At 44.3% G+C, this 22,458-nt stretch overlaps 1 protein-coding gene across 1 annotated transcript; it reads left to right on the forward strand.

The window, feature by feature from the left end:
• The first annotated feature begins 943 nt into the window (after nt 1-943).
• LOC115138522 (autophagy-related protein 2 homolog B) lies at nt 944-22,455 on the forward strand. Its single transcript, XM_029675432.2, is given in 44 exon segments — nt 944-1,012; nt 1,645-2,027; nt 2,140-2,302; nt 2,459-2,611; nt 2,711-2,813; nt 2,959-3,121; nt 3,210-3,389; nt 3,499-3,595; nt 3,695-3,859; nt 3,995-4,146; nt 4,242-4,353; nt 4,447-4,620; nt 4,623-4,689; nt 4,780-4,942; nt 5,117-5,209; nt 5,449-5,637; nt 5,769-6,042; nt 6,139-6,247; nt 6,352-6,559; nt 6,683-6,825; nt 6,940-7,103; nt 7,339-7,514; nt 7,636-7,786; nt 7,926-8,119; nt 8,272-8,352; nt 8,476-8,582; nt 11,060-11,152; nt 11,241-11,311; nt 11,415-11,491; nt 11,587-11,757; nt 12,054-12,186; nt 12,276-12,475; nt 12,580-12,809; nt 12,985-13,102; nt 13,200-13,391; nt 13,491-13,592; nt 13,757-13,835; nt 13,973-14,192; nt 16,745-16,814; nt 17,042-17,124; nt 17,296-17,417; nt 18,736-18,890; nt 19,017-19,166; nt 19,307-22,455. Coding segments are annotated over 43 exon segments (6,240 nt in total). The 5' UTR covers nt 944-1,012; nt 1,645-1,865; the 3' UTR covers nt 19,538-22,455.
• Nucleotides 22,456-22,458: the final 3 nt, after the last annotated feature.

Genomic DNA, 22,458 nt, shown 5'->3' on the forward strand with positions numbered 1-22,458 from the left:
CGTTATTGTGCAAAGTGGTATGCAGCATCATCTCTGTGTGTGTAACAAAAGTTCAACATTCAACTACTGTACATACAGTTTAACGCATACACTCGATAAATCCAATGTATGCACCACACAGAACGTACGGCAACTGCCTCTCTAACGCGATGCTGCAAGGCAAACGCAGCGTTTCATTGGAAATAAATGTACTTCTGGTGTACCAACACGCAATGATGCTGTCGGTGTGATCGAGGCACTGCCCTGACAGAATGAGTTATTCTCCACAAAATAACTTTATAACAGACAGAAATACTCCTCAGCACCCCCCTCAACACCACTGTTATTAATTATTTTTGATAATGAATTATTTGCAATTATTTCTACACCTTGATTTTGAACATGGCAATATTCTGATCAGAAGTCATAAGAAACAGTTCAAGTGGAATGGCTTGTGGAGGAAAAAGCTTTACTGGGAGCATATGAGCAGTAAACACTTTTAGTAGATTTTCGCAGAAGGGGTGGAGTGCGGTTGTGTACGTCCTTCTTACGTACAGCGGAGCGTGGAAAGCGTCAAGAGGGAGTTATATTAATGCCCGGACATACCCCGGGTGAAGCGGGTTAGCCTGGATTGCATCTGTTTTGGAAACCGGTCGTGAGCCAGGTGCCCCATTCTGGCCGATGGCGAAGACTGCTCAAAACAAAAGTGACGTAGGTTAATCACGTGTAGTAATAGTTTGATTATGTGTTTTTAAATACAAAAGTGATTGATTTTGATCAAAATGATTTATCTCGTTTGAAAATTAGAACATATTTTATGGAAAATAAATGTTTCTTAACGATGCATCATGCTGCCTTGTTGACAACATGGATGAGCGCGCAGATTACTGTTCGATTTGAGAGGGCGTCCCTCACTCACCGGTTTTGCCCGGTCACATGTCACGGGCCATAGACTGGTTTACGTTATCGAACTCCCTCAATGGTGCAGTGTCATGAAAGTGTTTGTAAACAATTCATGCAGACGGTGAGAAACGTAAGCTATTATGCCATCAAATTGCTATATAGAACTCATTATATGACACGTAACATATTGTCGTGCCATGTCAGTTGAGCTATATTCAAAAGAGCGTGGCAGACAAACTAGTTCTAGTCCAAGATGTTCAAGAGGTTCATGCTAGCTTGGTCGTGCTAACATTAGCTAGCTAACAACCCCAGACGAGAAACAAGTCGATTATGTGGGTATTTAATTTGATAGCTATCGACATACCCTGGTAAGCTTGTCATACTAGCTACATATTTGTAATCAAACTAAAATAACCTAGCAGTATTGTCAAACCATTAAAACCTATCATATTTCGCCGGATCCTTTCAGTTGACGGTATGGACAGGATTATCAAGCGAGTAACGTTAGACACCCGGTTTGCGCAAACAATAATGTGATGCTAGCTAGATATTGCCACCCATTCTTTATAGATATTAACCCGACGCTTGGAAGTCAGGGTGGTGTCACCCACATGTAGCTACCAACAGTAATGCTGTCTACTTTTCTTCCTAGGAATGACAACAATATTGCTATGGTACTGGTACTGAACTCTTAACTTGTTATCTAGTGTGGTGTTCAAATGTGAAGTTGAGTTTCAATCTTATGTTCCTTTTCATTGATAGGTACAGCGAACTGAAGTTGGAATTATTGCCACATCTCTCCATAGAAACCATAGAATTCTCCCTGTATGTATAGGATGTTTAAGCTGACATTTTCCTGATTTTAAAATTGCCAGGATGACAAGACCCATGCTACCCATGCTTATGATAAATATATAGTTCTCCAACATCCTTTTTCTCCATATTTGGAGCCATTTGGCAGCCACCACAATTATCAGACCAACATGCCTTGGCCATTTTCTGAGTCTATAAAGAAGCGGGCATGTAGATACCTTTTGCATCGGTATTTGGGCAATTTCCTACAAGAGAAACTGAGTTTAGATCAGCTTAGCTTAGACCTCTATCAAGGCACTGGATCCCTGGCACAAGTGCCATTGGACAAGTGGGTAAGTTCAACCATTGTTGTGTAAACAAATAATAGCAATGGCATAATTGGATTTGTATTGACATAAATGCTTTGTGTGTACCTTTGCCTGAGTGCTATTTCTTCCCCTTCAGTCTTTGAATGAGATTTTGGAGTCAGTGGATGCCCCCTTCGAGGTAATAGAGGGCTTCATCCAGACCATCTCCCTGACCGTACCATGGGCGTCCCTGCTGCAGGAGAACTGTGCCCTCGAGGTCAAGGGACTGGAGATGGTGTTCAGACCCAGACCACGCATGGGTAAGAAGACACCTCCATTTGTTTGTTTCTTCAGCATCATTGTACTGTGGCTACCTGCTACGAGTGCGCACACAGCTAACTAGCTAACGATTCCACATCGACTACAAATTGAATGAATCATGTTGACCATGACTGTTTCTTCCTGTGTGCCCCTAGCATCAGGTTTGGAACCCATGTACTGGTCCAGCTTCATGACGAGCAGCATGCAGCTTGCCAAAGAGTGTCTGAGCCAGAGACTAACGGATGACTTGGGGGAAAGCTTTCAGCCACTAGAGGGATTGGAGAAGTTTGCAGAGACCATAGAAACAGGTGCAGTACAAAGTTACTGTACAATAAGTTAACACTTGATTGGGCCTTTTTCCCAAGGATCAATAGGGTTGATTATGATTTCTACTTTCATTTCTGTAGTTCTGAGAAGAGTCAAGGTGACTTTTTTGGACACGGTTCTCAGAATAGAACATGTTCCAGAAAACTCCAAAACAGGAATCGGTCTTGAGATGCGAATCAACAAGTAAGTTAGGTTATAACAACTACTTGCACATTCGAGTAGTGTCCAATAACTTTTACTTAGGTATTCCTGATTTTATTGAGCAGTTTACAGAGCTTTCCACTCTTTACGTGAGCTCTTAAATCCTTATCTGTTTTGTATTGTTCAGGATTGTTTATTGTGATGAGACGGGCGAGGAGAGCTCCAGTGTGAATGTGCACCAGCCCACCACGTTTGCACATAAAAACCTGCAACTGGAGGGAGTCACCGTCTTCTGGGACGAGTTTTCAGAGGCGGCCAGAGCTGGCTTCAAATCCTCACCCATCCCAGCAGTGAGTCTACATCCAAATAATCGCATGTGTAGTATTAAGCACACATAACTGATACTCACTCGCTCTTCCCTTTTCTGCACACCCTTAGGAGACAGAGGCCAAGTTATCCCCCAGCTGGAACCCCAGAATAATCTGTGAGCCACACCCCCAGTTCACGGAGCCTGTTTCCTCTGCAACACCCTTTGAACCCATGCAGATTGGTCACCTTAGTGGCAGAATCGATCTGTCGCTTGTCCTGAAACAGAACCAAACCATGCCTGGAGCAAAGGTTGGGTCAGCATTCTCACACGATTGAAATGGCACAGCAGCTGTGAAACTTGGACACACTGAAATGCACAGAATGTCTTCGTCTTTGAAAGGGTTTTTTTGTTTTTCAGTTGGATGTTGATGGACAGATCAGTACAATGATCGTGCTGCTATCTCCACGGCAAGTTCACCTACTCCTGGACATGTTTGGAGTTTTTTCAGGCTCAGGTGGGTTTAATGATTGCAATTTAATGATGATATCTTAAAAGGAGCTGCCTCAGAGGTTGTTGAGTGAAACACTATAAGCCTCTGCTTTTGTGTCCGAAGGTGGGCCGGAGTGGGGGAAGGACAAGAGGAACCGTCCCATGCAGCAGGAGGATGAGTATCGGCTCCACATGGAGTTAAACCGCTGCCTGAAGAAGGACTCAATGATGGCCGGGGAAGACCCTGACCTTTTCGAGAGCCAGACCACCAGAACTGTGTCCAGCCGAGGTTCAGATGAATTGTTACCTCCAACCACTGTTTAATAACCTGATGACTCGCATTGAGCTTTTTGGTAGTTATTATAGGCTTACATCTAAATATCATGACCAATTGTTTGATCTAGTTTCTTTCTTGTTGGAGCAGAGGATGTCTTCTTCTCCATGGCTGACATGGACATGTCTCACAGCCTGTCATCCCTCCCCCCACTGGGGGAACCGCCCACTGTGGACCTGGACCTGTCACTCAACAGTAACTACTCCCCCTCTCCAGGAGAGTCTCCCTCTGGCAATGCCACAGTACGTCTCACTAGACTTATTAAAAGCATCTTAACCTGATCTAATGACATGGTTATTGTAACATAGTGTAATTATTTGTTCCTTTGTCCTCTAAGAACCTCTGGGACGATTACCTTGATGTGCCTAGACAGAGGGAGAAGCAGACCCAAGAAAGCCCTTTCCTGATGCGGGACTCACCACTCCAACACAAGCTGCTGAGACAGACCTGTAAGAACCAGGATACACTGTCACTACCATTTAGAATAAACTGAGCAGAGTGTTTACAAGTCAGTAATTCACTCATTTTGTACTATGTTTCAGCCCACCCAACCAAAGCCCATGGTGATGAGTCCAGGCCAGAGCTGGTCTTCAGGCTGACACTGGGGAGCCTGGCTGTGTGTGTTCTCCACATCGACCCCTTGCCCCCACCAGATGCTGCCCCCAGCCCCCTGGCCCCCATGGCTGCTGACTTCTTCAGGGTTGTCTGCTCCGACCAGCTCCCCCAGCAGGGTTCATCCAGTTACGCACAGCGTTTGACGATGCCTGCCCCTATGACCACCTCAGGTGAATTTATTGAAATATTTTGCCCTCCCCTGCCACCTTAGTAACCTGACTGACTCAATCCCATGTCATGTGTGTCCTCTATCTCTCCAGGTTTGTGGCTCAGGGGATGAAGGTGACATATGAGCATTGTCAGGGCTCCAGCCTGCACAGCTTCAGCACAGACGTGTCCCTGGGCCAGATGGAGCTGCTGGAGTGTCTCTTCCCCTCTGAGGCCCAAAGGGGTGTGTCCCTAAGAGGGGTCCAGTACACAGAGGTAAAGGCCCTCCCCACCAACAACATCCACAGTGTCCCAGTAATCAGATTACAACACATGCGCATAACAGATATCATAACAACATAACAGATGTTTAATTCTATTTTTGGATCTAGGCATAAATGGCATTTGCTTGTAGAGATGTTGATGTTCTCTCGGTCTGTCCCACCTCAGCTCCTGACATTTGATACCCCTGTCACCACTGAGGCACCATCTGCCACCTGCCTCCACCTGCTCTACAAACTGTCTGAACGCAGAGGGCCGCAGGTAAGAGCAATCTTAGGGAGATTAAAAGCTGCAGTGAATGCACCATAATTAGATTCCCAGTTCCACAACCCAACTTGCCATACTCTCAAGTAACTCCAACTTAATTCTGCATCAGTCATGCATTAATGTCAAACTGAGATTTGTGTGCATCTCAAGTTAGTATTCGGCCCACAATGTACAGTATGTAGCAAATCCTGTACAGTGCCTGATACAGTACCCCCTTACATGCTTTCTTCCAGGGTGGACAGGTGCGTCTGAGCACCATGCCCAGGAAGGCTGACTTCCAGGTGGAGCTGGGGGCGGTCCGCTCTGAACTGGACATCAGCATCGTGGACCGCCTCAACTCTCTGCTACAGCCACAGAAACTGGTCACCACAGAGATGATGGCCTCTCACATGTACACATCCTATAATAAACACATCAGCTTGGTGAGGACCATCTTAATACCATCTTTACACAGTCATAGCAGCGATTTTACCATGTGTTTAATGAAGCTGCCTATTATTGCAATAACTATGAAAAGGTAAATCACCTCAACATTTTTCCATCCACCCCATAGCACAAGGCCTTTACAGAGGTCTTCCTTGATGACAGCCGTACTCCAGCCAACACTCACGTGTCGATAAGAGTCAATGCTCCTGTGTTGAGCCTGGTGGTGCGCTTCCCCATCCCAGACTTGCGTTCGGACCAGGAGAGAGGCCCCTGGTTTAAGAAGTCCCTGCAGAAGGAGGTTCTGTACCTGGAGCTGGAGGACCTGGAGGTGAAGACAGAGTTCACAGGCGGCAGCTCCCCAGAGCAGACCAAGATGGAGCTCACCTTCAGAGAGCTAGTCGGTATGTATGTCACCCAGCTGCTAACGGACGGCCTCAAAACCAGAACCACTTTTGATATATATCATTTCTGTATTCATTTTTCATCCATTCGCACAGGGAAGTTCCAGGAACAGGAGGACCAGCCTGCAGCCAGGTTCCTCAGGGTCTCCCACACCATGGATGGAGACATGACCACCTCTGACACTGGGAAGTTTGACTGGCCCAGGTACTGTACACCTGTCCATGTAGTACTGTACTGCTTCATGTCATACCTACACCTTGTCCCTTAGATGTTGTGAAACTCTTACTAACCCTCCCCTGCCCCTCCAGAGTGGTGCTGAAAGTCAACCCCACCGCTGTCCACTCCATCCTGGAGCGTGTGACTGCGGAGGAGGACGAGGGGGCTGAAGGCCACTCCCCTGAGGAGGAAGAGGAGGAGGAGGGGGGAGGTGCCCACTCACTGAAGGATGTCTGTGATTTTGGGAAGCCTGAACCCTCCCCCTTCTCCTCACGCCGGGTCATGTATGAGAATGAGGAGGTAGGAGCACATTTATTATTGAAACACTCATTTGAACATAATTAGGACTGATTGATCAACATTTAGTTAGGACTGGTAATTAAGGCAACTTGAATGATTGACATTTCTTCCCCTCTCCTTTAGATGGTCATTCCTGGGGATGTGGCTGAAATGACAGAGTTCCAGGAGAAAACCATGAGCAATTCCCGCTTTATCCTAGAGTTGTGCTTGCCAAATGTGCAATTATCATTACCCAACAAAGCCTTTTATGAGAAACTGCATAACAGGTACTGTGAACAAAAAACTGGGGAAACTAATCAAATGTATTTTATTATTATTATTATTATAATATGATTATGATCATTTTACTATGTCTATAATCAACTCCCCCTCTCTTGCAGGATAAACAATGACCTGCTGTTATGGGAGCCCAACGCTCCCTCGCCTGTGGAGACAGTGGAGAACATGCCGTATGGAGTAGGGCTGTCTGTAGCCAGCCAGCTGATCAATGCTGCACACTACACCAAGGACAGCTTCAGCCCGTTCCGCTCCACTGGCCCTGAGGGTGAGACTCTCCCTACATAGTTCAACCAACATTTGCTGCATCTCGACCTCATTCATGGTTTTCATACGCAGCTGCAAGTCTGTAGTGCACTCTGTTCTGAGCATTAATATTATTGAGATGTACTAATGTACCAGGTAAAAATGTACTGAAATGTAATGGTTAAAATGTTATTCCTTCATATCAAATGAACTGCAACTTTCCCCACTCGTATGGCTGTGGTGTCCTGTGCCTGTAGAGGAGGACAGTGGATCGGAGGAGGAGACCATGCACCACTACTCCCCTGCCTCTGAGCAGTGCTTCAGATCTCGCAGGAAGAAGAAGCCCAAAGCCCAGAGCAAGACCTCCCAGAGCCTGTTCTCTGTAATCCTCACCGTCAACCACGGCCTGGTGGCTCTGCAGACCAGCGCTAAGGTAACCCCGAGTTACATTCACAATGATCTGTCATTTCTCAGTTACATTGCATTTAAATAGCTGGGTATTCTCTGAGACTGTTTGACTGACTGGTCCCCCAATTTGTATTTTTATTTTCCAGCAGGAGGATAAGACTATATTGAATAACCGACATGGAGAGTTCTGGTTGGAGGTGAAGAATGGGGTCCTGTTCAGTGTTACACAGTACGAAGGCTACAAAGACAGGCACTACATCTGCTTCCACACCAGCAACATCTGTCTCTATCACCAAGGTAAGACGGGAGATGTTAAGCCTGGGCACACATTTGAGGTGGAGCTTCATAGATCCCCTCTGCAAATGAGTCAATATGCCATTGTTCATGGGGATGCCACTGTGTCTGTTACATTGTATGGGTTTATATCTCTACCTAGGTCTGGTGGAAGGAGACACCCCAGTGTCCGACATCAAGCTGCCCTGCAGGACGCGTCCTCATTGGCTGGAGCCGGCCATCTACCCCTCTGAGTCTGATAGGGCGTCCCCTTCGGAGGGCATCGGCCTGGAGGACCACAGCATGCTGTCTGTCGCCGTCAAGATCTCCTCCCAGAACATGGAGCGCAATGTCAAGGTAGGTACACCCCATTTACATTTCTACTATTGGTGTGCATTAACTTGTGCCAGTGTTTCAAACACTAGTCTGTTGCTTGAGAAAGAAAAGCCATGTCATTTTTGACAGACGGGGAGATATATACTCACTGTTAGTATGTGTTTCCTCTGCAGGAGTTCCTGGTTGCAGTGGGAGTGAGAGGGACCACACTCCAGCACCGAGTGGTTCCCCCCAAACTGGGCTGGTATGACCAGGTAAACACAACACATGTCCATCCAAGGTGTTTGTGTACGATCTGAGACCACAAAATGAAGCATCCCTTGGATAAAATTAACCATACTCTTGTCTGATCAGTGTTTCTTTGTTGTGTGTAACAGATTGTGGACTTCCTGAATGTGTCTGATGAGCCTGTGTTGGGTTACATCCCACCTGCCTCAGTCACCACCCTTCATCTGCACCTGTGGAGCTGCTCATTGGACTACAGGTGCTGTTGACTAGACCAGTGTTTACCAACTCCAGTCCTCGAGTACCCCCAAAAGCACACGTTTTTGTTGTTTCCCCAGCTTAAAATACCTCATTCAACTCATTTAGGGCTTGATGATTAGTTGGTAAGTTGAATCAGGTGTGCTTGTCCAGGTCTACAATAAAAATGTGTTCTGTTTGGGGTACTGGAGGACTGGAGTTGGGGAAATAGTGGACTACACTACAGTGTAGATAAGTCACGTTTGTAACCTAACTCGGCTGTGTATCTGGATCTCAAACGTTTTATAGTCCCCTACCCCTTTGAACATTGAACCTCCAGTTGTGTACCGCTCTAGCACCAGGGTCAGCGCACTCTCAAATGTTATTTTTTGCCATCATTGTAAGCCTGCCACACACACACGATATGGTACATTTATTAAACATAAGAATGAGTGTGAGTTCTTGTCACAGCCCAGCTCGTGGGAAGTGATAAAGAGCTCTTATAGGACCAGGGCACAAATAATAATATAATAATAATCAATCATTTTGCTCTTTATTTAACCATCTTACATATAAAACCTTATTTGTTCATCAAAAATTGTGAATAACTCACCACAGGTTAATGAGAAGGCTGTGCTTGAAAGGATGCACATAACTCTGCAATGTTGGGTTGTATTGGAGAGATCTGTGTCTTAAATCATTTTCCACACAGTCTGTGCCTGTATTTAGTTTTCATGCTAGTGAGGGCAGAGAATCCACTCTCACATAGGTACGAAATTGCAAAGGGCATCAGTGTCTTAACAGCTTGATTTGCTAAAGCAAGAAACTCTGAGAGCTGCCCAATCCAGAAATCTGGCAGTGGCTTCTGATTAAATACAATTTTCACAGAACCGCTTGTTGCATTTTCAATGAGGCTCTCTTGTTCAGATATCGGTAAGTGGACTGGAGGTAGGGCATGAAAGGGATAACAAATCCAGTTGTTTGTGTCATCCGTTTCGGGGAAGTACCTGCGTAATGATGCACCCAGCTCACTTAGGTGCTTCGCTATATCACATTTGACATTGTTCATTTGCACACAAAAAATCGTACACTGATGGAAAGTGTAATCCTAGATTCAGATCATTCAGATCATCCAGATAGACCAGTCGTGTGAGAAACTCGTCATCATGCAAGCGGTCAGACAAGTGAAAATGATGGTCAGTAAAGAAAACATTAAGCTCGTCTCTCAATTTAAAAAAATGGGTCAATACTTTGCCCCTTGATAACCAGCGCACTGTTGTAAAAGCGTTACATGGTTGCTGCCCATATCATTGCATGATGCAGAAAATACACGAGAGTTCAGGGGCCTTGCTTTAACCAAGTTAACCATTTTCACTGTAGTATCCAAAACATCTTTCAAGCTGTCAGGCATTCCCTTGGCAGCAAGAGCCTCTCGGTGGATGCTGCAGTGTACCCAAGTGGTGTCGGGAGCAACTTCTTGCACGCACGTTTCCACTCCACTATGTCTCCCTGTCATGGCTTTTACGCCATCAGTACAGATACCAACACATATTGACCACCAAAGTCCATTTGATGTCACAAATCTGTCCAGTACTTTAAAAATATCTGGACAGATTTGTGACATCAAATTGACTTTGGTGGTCAATATGTGTTGGTATCTGTACTGGTTTCCAGTGGTTTGCAGTGGTTTGCAGAAGAGGATGTCTTCCTTAATTGACCCCCATAAATGTAACCGACATATACCAGGAGCTGTACCAGGCACGCCACGTCTGACTCATCCAGCTGTAACGCATAGAATTCACTGGCTTGGATGCAAAGTAATAATTGTTTCAAAACATCTCCTGCCATTTCACTGATGCGTCGTGAAACAGTGTTGTTTTATGAAGGCATTGTCTATAGTTTTTTGGGCCTTTTCCCCCAGCATTGTCCCAGCAGGAAGAATGAAGTCCTCCACAATAGTATGGGGCTTGCCTGTCCTAGCCACTCTGTAGCTCACCATATAAAACGCTTCTAGCCCCTTCTTATTAATGGTATCTGTTGCTTTTATACATGTCTTACTACTTGAAAGTAGTCTTTATTCTCGCTCAATTCTCGCTTATTTTTCGAATTGTCATGTTTCGTTTCTAAATGTTTGCGCAAGAGTGAAGGTTTCCTGCGAGAGAGTAACGGTTAATGTGATTGGATGTTAATTGTTTGACTAGGCTAACTGTATTTAACATTGTGTTATTTTGCTGAACACAAGATGGTTTAATTTTATTTTTGGCAGTGAAACGAGGCTAGTCAGGTGAGGAAAAAAACCTCACCCAACTTTATAGCCCTGTTGGAAAATATAAATGTACTGTTTGAAAATGTGAAAAAAATTAATAATAATAAAAAAATTAAAAAAAAATGGGAATCACATTTTTATTTGGCGTACCCCGACGGCATTGCGCGTACCCCATTTTGGGAATACCTGATCTGTATGATTGTATTTTAACATGGTGTATATCCTCTCTGCAGACCCCTGTACCTGCCACTCAGGTCTCTGTTGGTTGTGGAGACATTCAGCATCTCCAGCAGTGTCTCCTTAGACCACTCATCCTCCACTCTCAGGTACAGTTGCAGCACTGGACGTGTCAATGACAGGAAAGCAGAAGTTGGACGTTGATGTGTTTCAGTATGTATTTTGTGTTGGTTTTAGGATAATTTTGGATGAAGCAGCGTTGTTCCTCTCTGACAAGAGCAATGCCGTCTCTGTAAATCTAATGCGAGGTGAGACAAACTCTGGTAAAATATGTTATTCAAAGATGCTTTAACATATTCTCTATTTAAACAGATTTGATTGGACCAGTAACCCATGTGCTTTATCTCCCAGACTATGTGCAGGTGGTAGACATGGGAACATTAGAGCTGAGGATCACTGCTGTCAAACCTGGAGTGGACGGAGAATTGGTAAGAGCTGACAACCTCTGTTGATCTATGAGAAAAGTCTTTCCAACAGCAAGATGGCACCGTTGATCCAGTCTTCTCACTGTGTCTTTTGACAGACTGAGCCCAGATTTGAGCTGCGCTGCTCCAGTGACGTCATCCACATCAGAACGTGTTCAGACTCCTGTGCTGCTCTGATGAACCTCATCCAGTATGTGGCCAGCTATGGAGACCTAGTGCCCCCTCCTGGGCCAGAGGCCAAAAGCACCTGTTCCAAGCATAGAGCCAAGGTCAGCATTTATACCCCTCAGATACATGTATGATTTATCATAGCCATTACGCTATATCAAACTGTTTCCTTGAGAGTGAAGAGCAGTGATCGGGCAGTGGAGAATTTGTTGTATCTGTAAATTGTGAGGCTTATTTGTGACTCAACATAGCCATTACAGCATGTCAAACTATTGGCTAGAGAGAGTAGACCAGTCTGGACTGTGTAGAAATTATACTGGTGTAAATATTGTCGTGAGGCAATGGACTACTGTCTGCTGACTTAAAATGGTGTTCATGTCCTTGTTTGTTTGGTCAGTCGGAGGCTTCAAGCCGGCCCCCTTCCCAGGCCCCTCCGCTCCCCGACGCTGAGCAGCAGATGCTGCAGGACCTGATGAGTGAGGCCATGGAAGAGACAGACAACCAGCACAGCCTGGCCTTGCAACACAACGGTGAGACATACAACTAAAACGACTTGACATTTACTACATGCATAGTAGTTGTCTGAGTGATTTTACGTTGTCCTTACTCTCCCCCACAGGAATTCATGAGGAGCAGAATCATGACCTCGACCAGCCTCGCTCTGACCTCTTCCTTTTCCCGGACGAGAGCGGAAATCTGCCACAGGAGCTGAGTCCCACTTACCCTACGCTCCACTCACCCCTCATCACCCCTGCCCCTATCCTGGTCCCAGAGACCGACGACTTCTGTATTCTAGAGACCCCGGGCTCCAGAGCAGACGTAAGAGCATGCATCTCATACACTTACTTACTCAACATGTTGAATAACTTGTACATTTTTAGTGTCACTCCATTGCATTGGTGTGATGGGTGTGTTTGTCTCAGGATCGGGACGAGGAGCCCGTGGTGAACAAGTTAATCCCAGACTCCATTGAGATCAAAGACGACCACTTTGGCCTGCCCCTGGACAGCAGCGACTCCAGCAGGGGAGCCCTGAACTTCCCTGTCCCAGAGCTGCGCTACCTCATCAGGGAGATCTCTGTCATCTGGCACCTGTACGGGGGGAAGGACTTTGGGAGCTCCACATTCACCTCCTCTCCAGCTAGAAGTTGGGGGTGAGTGTGTGTGCTTTGGACTGTTCAACTGTTCTTTATTACAACAACCATACTGGGAGATGTGAACTGAGATTGTGTGAAATGTCAGGATGGCTAGAGAAAGAAATGGATGTAATGGTCAAAAGGTGCAACAGATGATCAAGTTTCCTCTGTTAATGTTTGGGTTATGTTGAAGGTGTACCCCACACAGCTCCCCCTCCCAGACCCCAGTCAGACAGGGCAGGGGTGGAGGACGGGCCGGGGGAGGGCGGGGCAGGAACCCTGACGTCCTGATGGAGATCCAGCTCAGCAAGGTAAGAGAACACGACACAACCCCCCTCTCCTGTAACTATACAACATGTTGCCTATGAGTCTGAAGCTAAAGTTTAGGACCTCTTGCTCTTTTCTCAGGTGCGGTTCCAACATGAGGTATACCCCCAGGTCCCGGTGGCCTCTGGGTCGGCGGCGGACCAGCCTGTGTCCCGGCAGGTGCTCATCGTCCAGGACCTGGAGATCAGAGACAGACTGGCCACCTCCCAGATGAACAAGTTCCTGTACCTCTACTCCAGCAAGGAGATGCCCCGCACGGCCCACTCCAACATGGTGAGGGACACTGGGCATCTAGAGTAATGTCCATGTGACTGTGGTCACATCAAAGACATGGTAGTGGATGAGGCTGAATGCGTTTTTGTTTTCTTGCAGCTGACAGTTCGGGCTCTGCACATGTGTCCAGAGACGGGTCAAGCACCCCAGGAGTGCTGTCTGAGAGTCTCACTCATGCCTCTTCGCCTCAACATCGATCAGGTGAGCCAGAGAAAAACATGCTGTTTTTTTCTAGTTAATCATCTGAGGTTTGCAAAAGATTTCAAAACATGGAAATTGGTAGGCTTTCACATGCTCTCATTTAACACGTTTCAGTTTTAATATTGATCCCTTTGAAATGACACAGGCTTTTTATTTTCATGTAGGATGCATTGTTTTTCTTGAAAGACTTCTTTGCTAGCCTTGCTGCTGAAGTTGAGATGTTCTCTCCACCTGATCAAGAAGGTAAAATATCCTTGGCTAGAGGCTACTATTGTATGAAATATGTAGCCTATTGAATAGCATTTTCATCACGGCTTTAATTTCATGATTTGTCGCTAAGCAAAATGTTGACCCTCAATGATGCATTTGTTGGTCTGCAGCACTGTGTGTTTCAATGAAGAAGCCGTCTGCCCCAGAGGTCTCGTGCAGCTTCACTAAGAATGGAGGTGGGAGCCAGGACCCTGCCCCCATCATCTCTGTGCCTGCACAGAGCCGCTCCAGCCTCAGTCTCAACGGCCTCACCCTGCCCAGTAACAGCGACTCTGGGGAATCTGAGGTTGCCACTGCATCATCCTTCACTGACCAGCCCATCTTCTTCAGGTAGATGTCCTTACTATGTGTAGAGGTGGACAGGTACACTATACAGTCGTATGAAAAAGTTTGGGCACCCCTCTGAGGCTGCATAATAATTTACTCTGTCGTCACAGAAAATTATCACAGTGGCATGCCATTTATTTTCTAATAAAAGCTGAGTATTGGGGTATTGTCCAGACAAAGATTTTTAGTGTAGCAATATTAAGTTGTATGAAATTAAATCAGATGTGAAAAATAGGCTATGAAGAAATGTGGACACCCTTGTCATTCTGTTGATTTGAATACCTGTAACTACTTAGCACTGATTAATTGGAACACACAATTGGCCAATTGCAAGTTGTTGTTCTCTTTGACTCTCCTCTGAAGAGTGGCAACATGGGGGCCTCAAAACAACTCTCAAATGACCTGAAAACAAAGATTGTTCAACATTATGGTTTAGAGGAAGGCTACAAAAAGCTATCGCAGAGAATTAAGCTGTCAGTGTCCACTGTGAGGAACGTAAGTGAGGAAATTGAAGACCCCTGGCACAGTTCTTGTTAAGGCCAGAAGTGGCATGCCAAGTAAAATATCGGAGAGGCAAAGGCGAAGGATGGTGAGAACGGTCAAAAACAGCCCACAGACCACCTCCAAAGACCCACAACATCATCTTGCTGCAGATGGGTGTCACTGTGCATGGTTCAACAATTCAGCGCACTTTGCACAAGGAGAAGCTGTGTGGGAGAGTGATGCGGAAGAAGCCTTTTCTGCACACACGCCACAAACCGAGTCGCTTGAGGTATGCAAACGCAACTTTGGACAAGCCAGCTTCATTTTGGAATAAGGTGCTGTGGACTGATGAAACAAAGATTAAGTTATTTGATCATAACAAGGGACGTTATGCATGGCGGCAAAAGAACACAGCGTTCCAAGAAAAACACTTGCTACCCACAGTAAAATTTGGTGGGGGTTCCATCATGCTGTGGGGCTGTGTGGCCAGTGCCGGTACTGGGAATCTTGTTAAAGTTGAGGGTCGCATGGATTCCACTCAATATCAGCAGATTCTTGGGAATAATGTTGAAGAATCAGTCACAAAGTTGAAGTTACGCCGGGGCTGGATATTACAACAAGACAACGACCCAAAACACTGCTCAAAATCTACCCGGGCATTTATGCAGAGGAACAAGTACAATGTTCTGGAATGGCCATCCCAGTCCCCAGACCTGAATATCATTGAGAATCTGTGGGATGATTTGAAGCGGGCTGTTCATTTTTATTTATTTTATTTATTTCACCTTTATTTAACCAGGTAGGCAAGTTGAGAACAAGTTCATGCTCGGCAACCATCAAACCTAACTGAATTGGAAATATTTTGTAAGGTGGAATGGTCCAAAATACCTTCATCCAGAATCCAGACACTCATTAGAGGCTATGGGAAGCGTCTAGAGGCTGTTATATTAGCAAAAGGAGGCTCTACTAAATATTGATGTGATTTTTCTATTGGGGTGCCCAAATTTATACACCTGTCTAATTTTGTTTTGATGCACATTTTCTGTTAATCCAATAAACCTAATTTCACTACTGAAATATTACTGTGTCCATCAGTTATTTGATAGATCAAAATGAAATTGCTGATCCAAACGTCCAATTATTTATAAATGGAAATCATGGAAATTGTCAGGGGTGCCCAAACTTTTTCATACGACTGTATATACAAAAGTATGTGGACAGCCCTTCAAATTAGTGGATTCAGCTATTTCAGCCACATCCGTTTCTGACGAGTGTATAAAATCGAGCACCCAGCCATGCAATTGCCATAGACAAACATTGGCAGTAGTCTGGCCTTACTGAAGAACTGTGACTTTCAAAGTGGCACTGTCATAGGATGCCACCTTTCCAACAAGTTAGTTCATCAAATTTCTTCCCTGCTAGAGCTGCCCCAGTCAACTGTAAGTTATGTTATTGTGAAGTGGAAAGATCTAGGAGCAACACCGGCTCAGCGGCGAAGTGGTAGGCCACACATGCTCCCTGAACGGGACCGCAGAGTGCTGTAGCGCGTATAAATCGTCTGTCTTCGGTTGCAACACTCACTACCGAGTTCCAAACTGCCTCTGGAAGCAACGTCAGCACAAGAACTGTTTGTCGGGAGCTTCATGAAATGGGTTTCCATGGATGAGCAGCAGCCACACACAAGCCTAAGATCACCATGTGCAATGCCAAGCGCTGGCTGGAGTGGTGTAAAGCTCGCCGCCATTGGACTCGTGGGAAATCTTAATGCTACAGCATACAATGACATTCTAGATGATTCTGTGCTTCCAACTAGGTGGCAACTGTTTGGGGAAAGCCCTTTCCTGTTTCAGCATGGCAAGGTCCAAAAAGAAATTAATAGAAGCAAGTCCCCGCAGCAATGTTCCAACATCTAGTGGAAAGCCTTCCCAGAAGAGTGGAGGCTTTTATAGCAGCAAAGGGGAGACCAATTCCATATTAATGCCCATGATTTTGGAATGAGACGAGCAGGTGTCCACATTGTGTTTATTGATGTTGTTAGCAAATTATGAAATATTTGTTTTGATTTCCCTCAGAGAGTTTCGGTTTACTTCTGAAGTTCCCATTCGTCTGGATTACCATGGGAAACATGTTTCAATGGAGCAGGTATGTTGTTTTAACAATCTCTTAAAAACACTGCATACACATTCAGTTTTGTGTTCAGTGATTCCAGTGTTGACAGACTTGACAACTGGTGTTGTCCAGTTTACATATTGTGCAATATTTTGGTTCACAAGCTCTGATGGATAAGCACATTCCTTATAAGTATAACATTTCTTACCCTCACAGTAGCACATTTTGCTCATGTTTCCTACGCTGTTCCTCTGTTACAGGGAACGTTTGCTGGTATTGTGATTGGGTTGACACAGCTGAATTGCTCCGAGTTGAAACTAAGGCGGTTATGCTACAGACAAGGGTAGGTTTAATCAGTACAGTCCCCTCATATTAGTATGATTTGTTATCATTGGACCTACCAACACTTAATTGGGTCATTCTTTATGTTAAATGATGACACACAAGCTATCTATGTATAGTATGAATAATACAGTATGCAGTAACTGTGAGGACATTATTGGTTTTCTTCCAGACTGTTGGGAGTGGATAAGCTATTTTCCTATGCAATAAATGAGTGGCTGAACGACATCAAGAAGAACCAGCTGCCAGGACTCTTGGGTGGAGTGGGACCTATCCACTCGCTGGTACAGTTGGGTAAGTAGGACATGTGTATGTTGATAAACTGGTTTTGAGGCACTAATGCCTTCACCTATTAATCAGACAGCATGTTGCATGTGGTTTAATTTGCAAGAGCTTCCTTAAATGATTAACTGGATCTTTGTAAGAAGATTCTGTCTCAGCCTCTCAGCACCACACAAGATACTGTGACAAAGGTCATGCTTTTGGTCAATTGCGCCAAACAGGAAATTAGTCTGTAAGCTTTTGGATCAACATAAAAAATACTATTGTCATGCTTACACACAACAAAAATATAAACACAACATGTAAAGTGTTGGTCCCATGTTTCATGAGCTGAAATAAAAGATCCCAGGAACTTTCCATATGCACAAATAAATTGTTTCTCTCAAATGTTGTGTACAAATTTGTTTATATCCCTGTTAGTGAGCATTTCTCCTTTGCCAAGATAATCCATCCACCTGATAGGTGTGGCATAGAAGGAGAAGCTGATTAAACGGCATGATCATTACACAAGTGCACCTTGTGCGGGGGACAATAAAAGGTCACTCTTAAATGTACAGTTTTGTTGCACAACTCAATGCCACAGATGTCTCAAGTTGAGGGAGCATGCAATTGGCATGCTGACTACAGGAATGTCCACCAGAGCTGTTGCCAGAGAATTGAATGTTCATTTCTCTACCATAAACCGCCTCTAACATTGTTTTAGAAAATTTGACAGTGCGTCCAACTGGCCTCACAACCGCAGAAAATGTGTGAACAGAGTACCCCATTGGGGTGGTGGGGTTATAGTATGGGCAGGCATTTACTACGGACAACAAACACAGTTGCATTTTATCAATGGAAATTTGAATGCACAGAGATCCCGTGACTAGATCCTAAAGCCCATTGTCATGCCATTCATCCACCACCATCACCTCATGTTTCAGCAGGATAATGCACTGTCCCATGTCTCAAGGATCTGTACACAATTCCAGAGACCACAATCAACAGCCTGATCAACTCTATGCGAAGGAGATGTCGCGCTGCATGATGCAAGATACTAACTGTTTCCACTCCCCTACTTTTTATAGGTATCTGTGACCAAGGGATGCCTATCTGCATTCCCAATCATGTGAAATCCATAGATTAGGGCCTAATGAATTTATTTCAATTGACTGATTTTCCTTATATGAACTTTAATACTTGAAGTGTAGAATCTTTTACATTTGCGTTTATATTTTTGTTCAGTATGTATGTTAGAGTACTTTTTATGTATTAATAAACTAATTTAAAGTCAGAAATCCGGATTTTTTTTTTTTTTGTATTGACCAAATAAAATGTTCTGCCTGTTCAGTCCAGGGATTTAGGGATCTGGTGTGGCTCCCGATAGAGCAGTACCGGAAGGATGGTCGGGTTGTACGGGGATTGCAGCGGGGTACTGCTTCCTTTGGCACTTCCACAGCTATGGCTGCTCTGGAGCTTACCAACCGCATGGTGCGGACTATCCAGGTATAAACACACCCTGGTCCAGATAGAATATTTCTAATGTAGGTTGTAACTGTCCTGCATCTCAACTTCTGTGTTAGCAGTTTGTCAGGCTCCATAATGGAATGCAAAACGATTTGTGCTCTTCAGGCAGCAGCAGAGACTGCCTATGACATGGTATCTCCAGGATCCGATGAGAGGGAAATGAAGAGAATAAAGCGGTTCTCTCATTACCGATTTGCTCATCAGCCAGTTGACCTAAGAGAAGGAGTAGCCAACGCTTACAGTGTTGTGAAAGAGGTAAATTACAAGACGCTAGCAATTTGCATCTCATCTGCTTGTAGTGCTGCTTAAAGCGTAACACACTACAAGATTGAGTACAGAATGAAGTTACTTATCAGGACTGTTATAAATCATGTTCAATGTGTGTGTCCCAACAGGGAATCACGGACACTGCTCTGACCATCTATGACACGGCCACACGGGAGCATGAGCAGCGTGGGATGACCGGGGCAGTGGGTGGGGTCCTTAGACAGCTCCCCCCAGCTGTGGTCAAGCCTCTCATCATGGCCACCGAGGCCACCTCCAACGTACTGGGGGGCATGAGGAACCAGATCCACCCAGACGCACGCCAGGAGGAATCCCAGAAATGGCGGCAAGGGGAGGAGTGATTGTCGACTGCTGTCCAATGACTGAAGAGATGATTGTGCGGAATCAGAGGGCGGTGTATTTTGTTTCAGAGAACACACTCCGTCTCAGCTGTTGCAAGGCCTTTTGAGTCTTACAAGCTAGAAGGAACTGGCTCTGTAGATTTACTTTTTGATGCAAAAAAATGTAATCACATTTCATTTGTCACATGCTTCATAGACAACCGGCGTAGTAGACTAACAGTGAAATGCTTACTTACGGGTACTTTTCCAACAATGCCGAGTTAAAGATCAGATAAAAAATAAAATAGAAATAGTGATGCGAGGAATAAATACACAGTAAATAACGAGTAAAAATAACATGCAGTGCCTTCAGAAAGTATTCAGAATCCTCGACTTTTCCCACATTTTTTACGTTACAGCCTTATTCTAAAATGGATTAAATTGTTTTTTTCCCCTTCTCAATCTACACACAATACCCCATAATGACAAAGCAGAAACAGGTTTTTAGAAATTTCTGCTAATTTATTAAATATAAAAAACGGAAATATTACATTTACATAAGTATTCAGACCCTTTACTCAGTACTTTGTTGAAGCACCTTTGGCAGTGATTACAGTATTGAGTCTTGAGTATGACGCTACAAGCTTGGCACACCTGTATTTGGGGAGTTCCTCCCGTTCTTCTCTGCAGATCCTCTCAAGCTCTGTCAGGTTGGATGGGGCGCATCGCTGCACAGCTATTTTCAGGTCTCCAGAGAAGTTCGATCGGGTTCAAGTCTGGGCTCTGGCTAGGCCACTCAAGGACATTTAAAGACTTGTCCAGAAGCCGCTCCTACGTTGTCTTGGCTGTGTCTGAGGTCCTGAGTGCTGTGGAGCAGGTTTTTGTAAGGATCTCTCTGTACTTTGCTCCATTCATCTTTCCTTCGATCCTGCCTAGTCTCCCAGTCCCTGCTGCTGAAAAACATCCCCACAGCATGATGCTGCCACCCCCATGCTTCACCGTAGGGATGGTGCCAGGTTTCCTCCAGACGTGCCGCTTGGCATTCAATCTTGGTTTCATCAGACCAGAGAATCTTGTTTCTTACGGTCTGAGAGTCCTTTAGGTGCCTTTTGGCAAACTCCAAGCGGGTTGTCATGTGCCTTTTACTGAAGAGTGAATTCCATCTGGCCACTCTACCATAAAGGAAACAGGATGCAACTGAGCTCAACTTTGAGTCTCATAGCAAAGGGTCAGAATACTTATGTAAATAAGATATTTCTGTTTGACATTTTTCTAAATTTGCTCAAATCTCTAGCAACCTGTTTTCGCTTTGTCATTATGGGGTATTGTGTGTAGATTGCTGAAGGAAAAAAAAATATTTAATCAATTTTAGAATAAGGCTGTAATGAAACAAAATGTGGAGGAAAAAGTCCAGGGGTCTGAATACTTTCCAAAGGCACTGTATAGGGAGTAGAAAATAACATGGCTATATACAGGATGGAGTATATAGCCAAAATGTAGTGGTGCTGAAAAGTCAGCTCTGGTGTAAATAAAACACAATTCATCTCGTAGACTTGTTGCAGTTTGAACTAGTGTGAATCAGCTTGTGTTAACTTCCTAGCACATTTTCCCCTGCAGTGCCTTCATGGTAATATACTGTTGTAATACCATATGTTAGATAGAGGGACTTGTAGGAGCAGTTAATGTAGAGTCATAGAGGTCACTGTCATATGTCCCTCCCTACTGTGGATCATAATTGATTACCTTTAGCTTTGAGGATAGGACTGGATCGTTTTGAATGTTGAGAATCTTTCCATAACGGTAACAGTGAGGAAAGGTAATATACCATGTCCTTAAAAGGGACAGAGATGAGGAGTGGTGTCTGGAAGCTCAGCATTTCATTGAATCTTTTTTTTTTAAACAATTGTGATAACAGCCAGTCTGTAGTTTGTCATATTCAACATGATCTTATCCTACTTGGTGTCAAATAACACTATATCTCGACCAGAGATGTTGTAAGCTATTGAAGTGTATGTCCCCTAACATTTTATAAGGGTTAGCATATGTGGATATGTATGTGTGAGCTTTATAGCATTCTATGTAACATTTCTTGCAGAGAGCATCCTAAAAGACTCTCAGCATTGTGGAATGTGTTGCGGTAAAATGTATAGATCATCTGCACTTTTAATTACAAGTGATGTGAAGGTCACTTGTTACCAGTACAATGGGGGTGTTAGACTTGTTCCTGATTTGATGGCTGTTGTCTTCTAAATACATTCATAAGAGAATTGCAGGCTGCAGTCGTAAGGTATAATTGCCTGTGTAGCAAGTTCTTTAATGTGCGAAGTAGACTGCTTCTCAATTTTACATTTTTCAAATGTCAGTGTGAAACTTTATTTCACTATACATTTGCCTAAGTTGGCTTGTGCTGTCTGGTCTTAAATATCGTGCCCATGTTTGAAATATTGGACTAGTCTTTTTTGGCCTATGTGCTTATTTTGGAGATAGCTCATGTGATAATGCAGCCTTTACATTTGCTCTACGCCCCTGAGTTGTTTTGGACAGTAGTTCATTACAAAAATGTTTAACTGTAATGGGAATTGTAATGCATGTGATAATAGAGAATATTGTTTATTGTACATAGGTGTACAGTTGATCTTCACAATTTGTATTTAAAGCATGAAATATTCTTAAAAGGGAAATAAACTAATGTCCACTGAAATATATTGCCTTTTGAGAAGGAAACCAAAGATTTTATGGCCAAACGTTATCTCCTTTATAATAATGTTCATCAGTGGAGCATAAAAAATAGGAGACAAGTGCTGAGCCAGTTGGTAAATTTGTTGTACTACTCACATATCGTACTTGTGCAGATATTGATACAACGTAACCTTACAATAGTACATTGTCATGCCCAATACTATCACAGCTTATTAAATAGACACATTTGAAATTTGTGACAT

This window comes from Oncorhynchus nerka, linkage group LG12 (genome assembly GCF_034236695.1).
Source record: "Oncorhynchus nerka isolate Pitt River linkage group LG12, Oner_Uvic_2.0, whole genome shotgun sequence".
NCBI lineage: Eukaryota > Metazoa > Chordata > Actinopteri > Salmoniformes > Salmonidae > Oncorhynchus > Oncorhynchus nerka.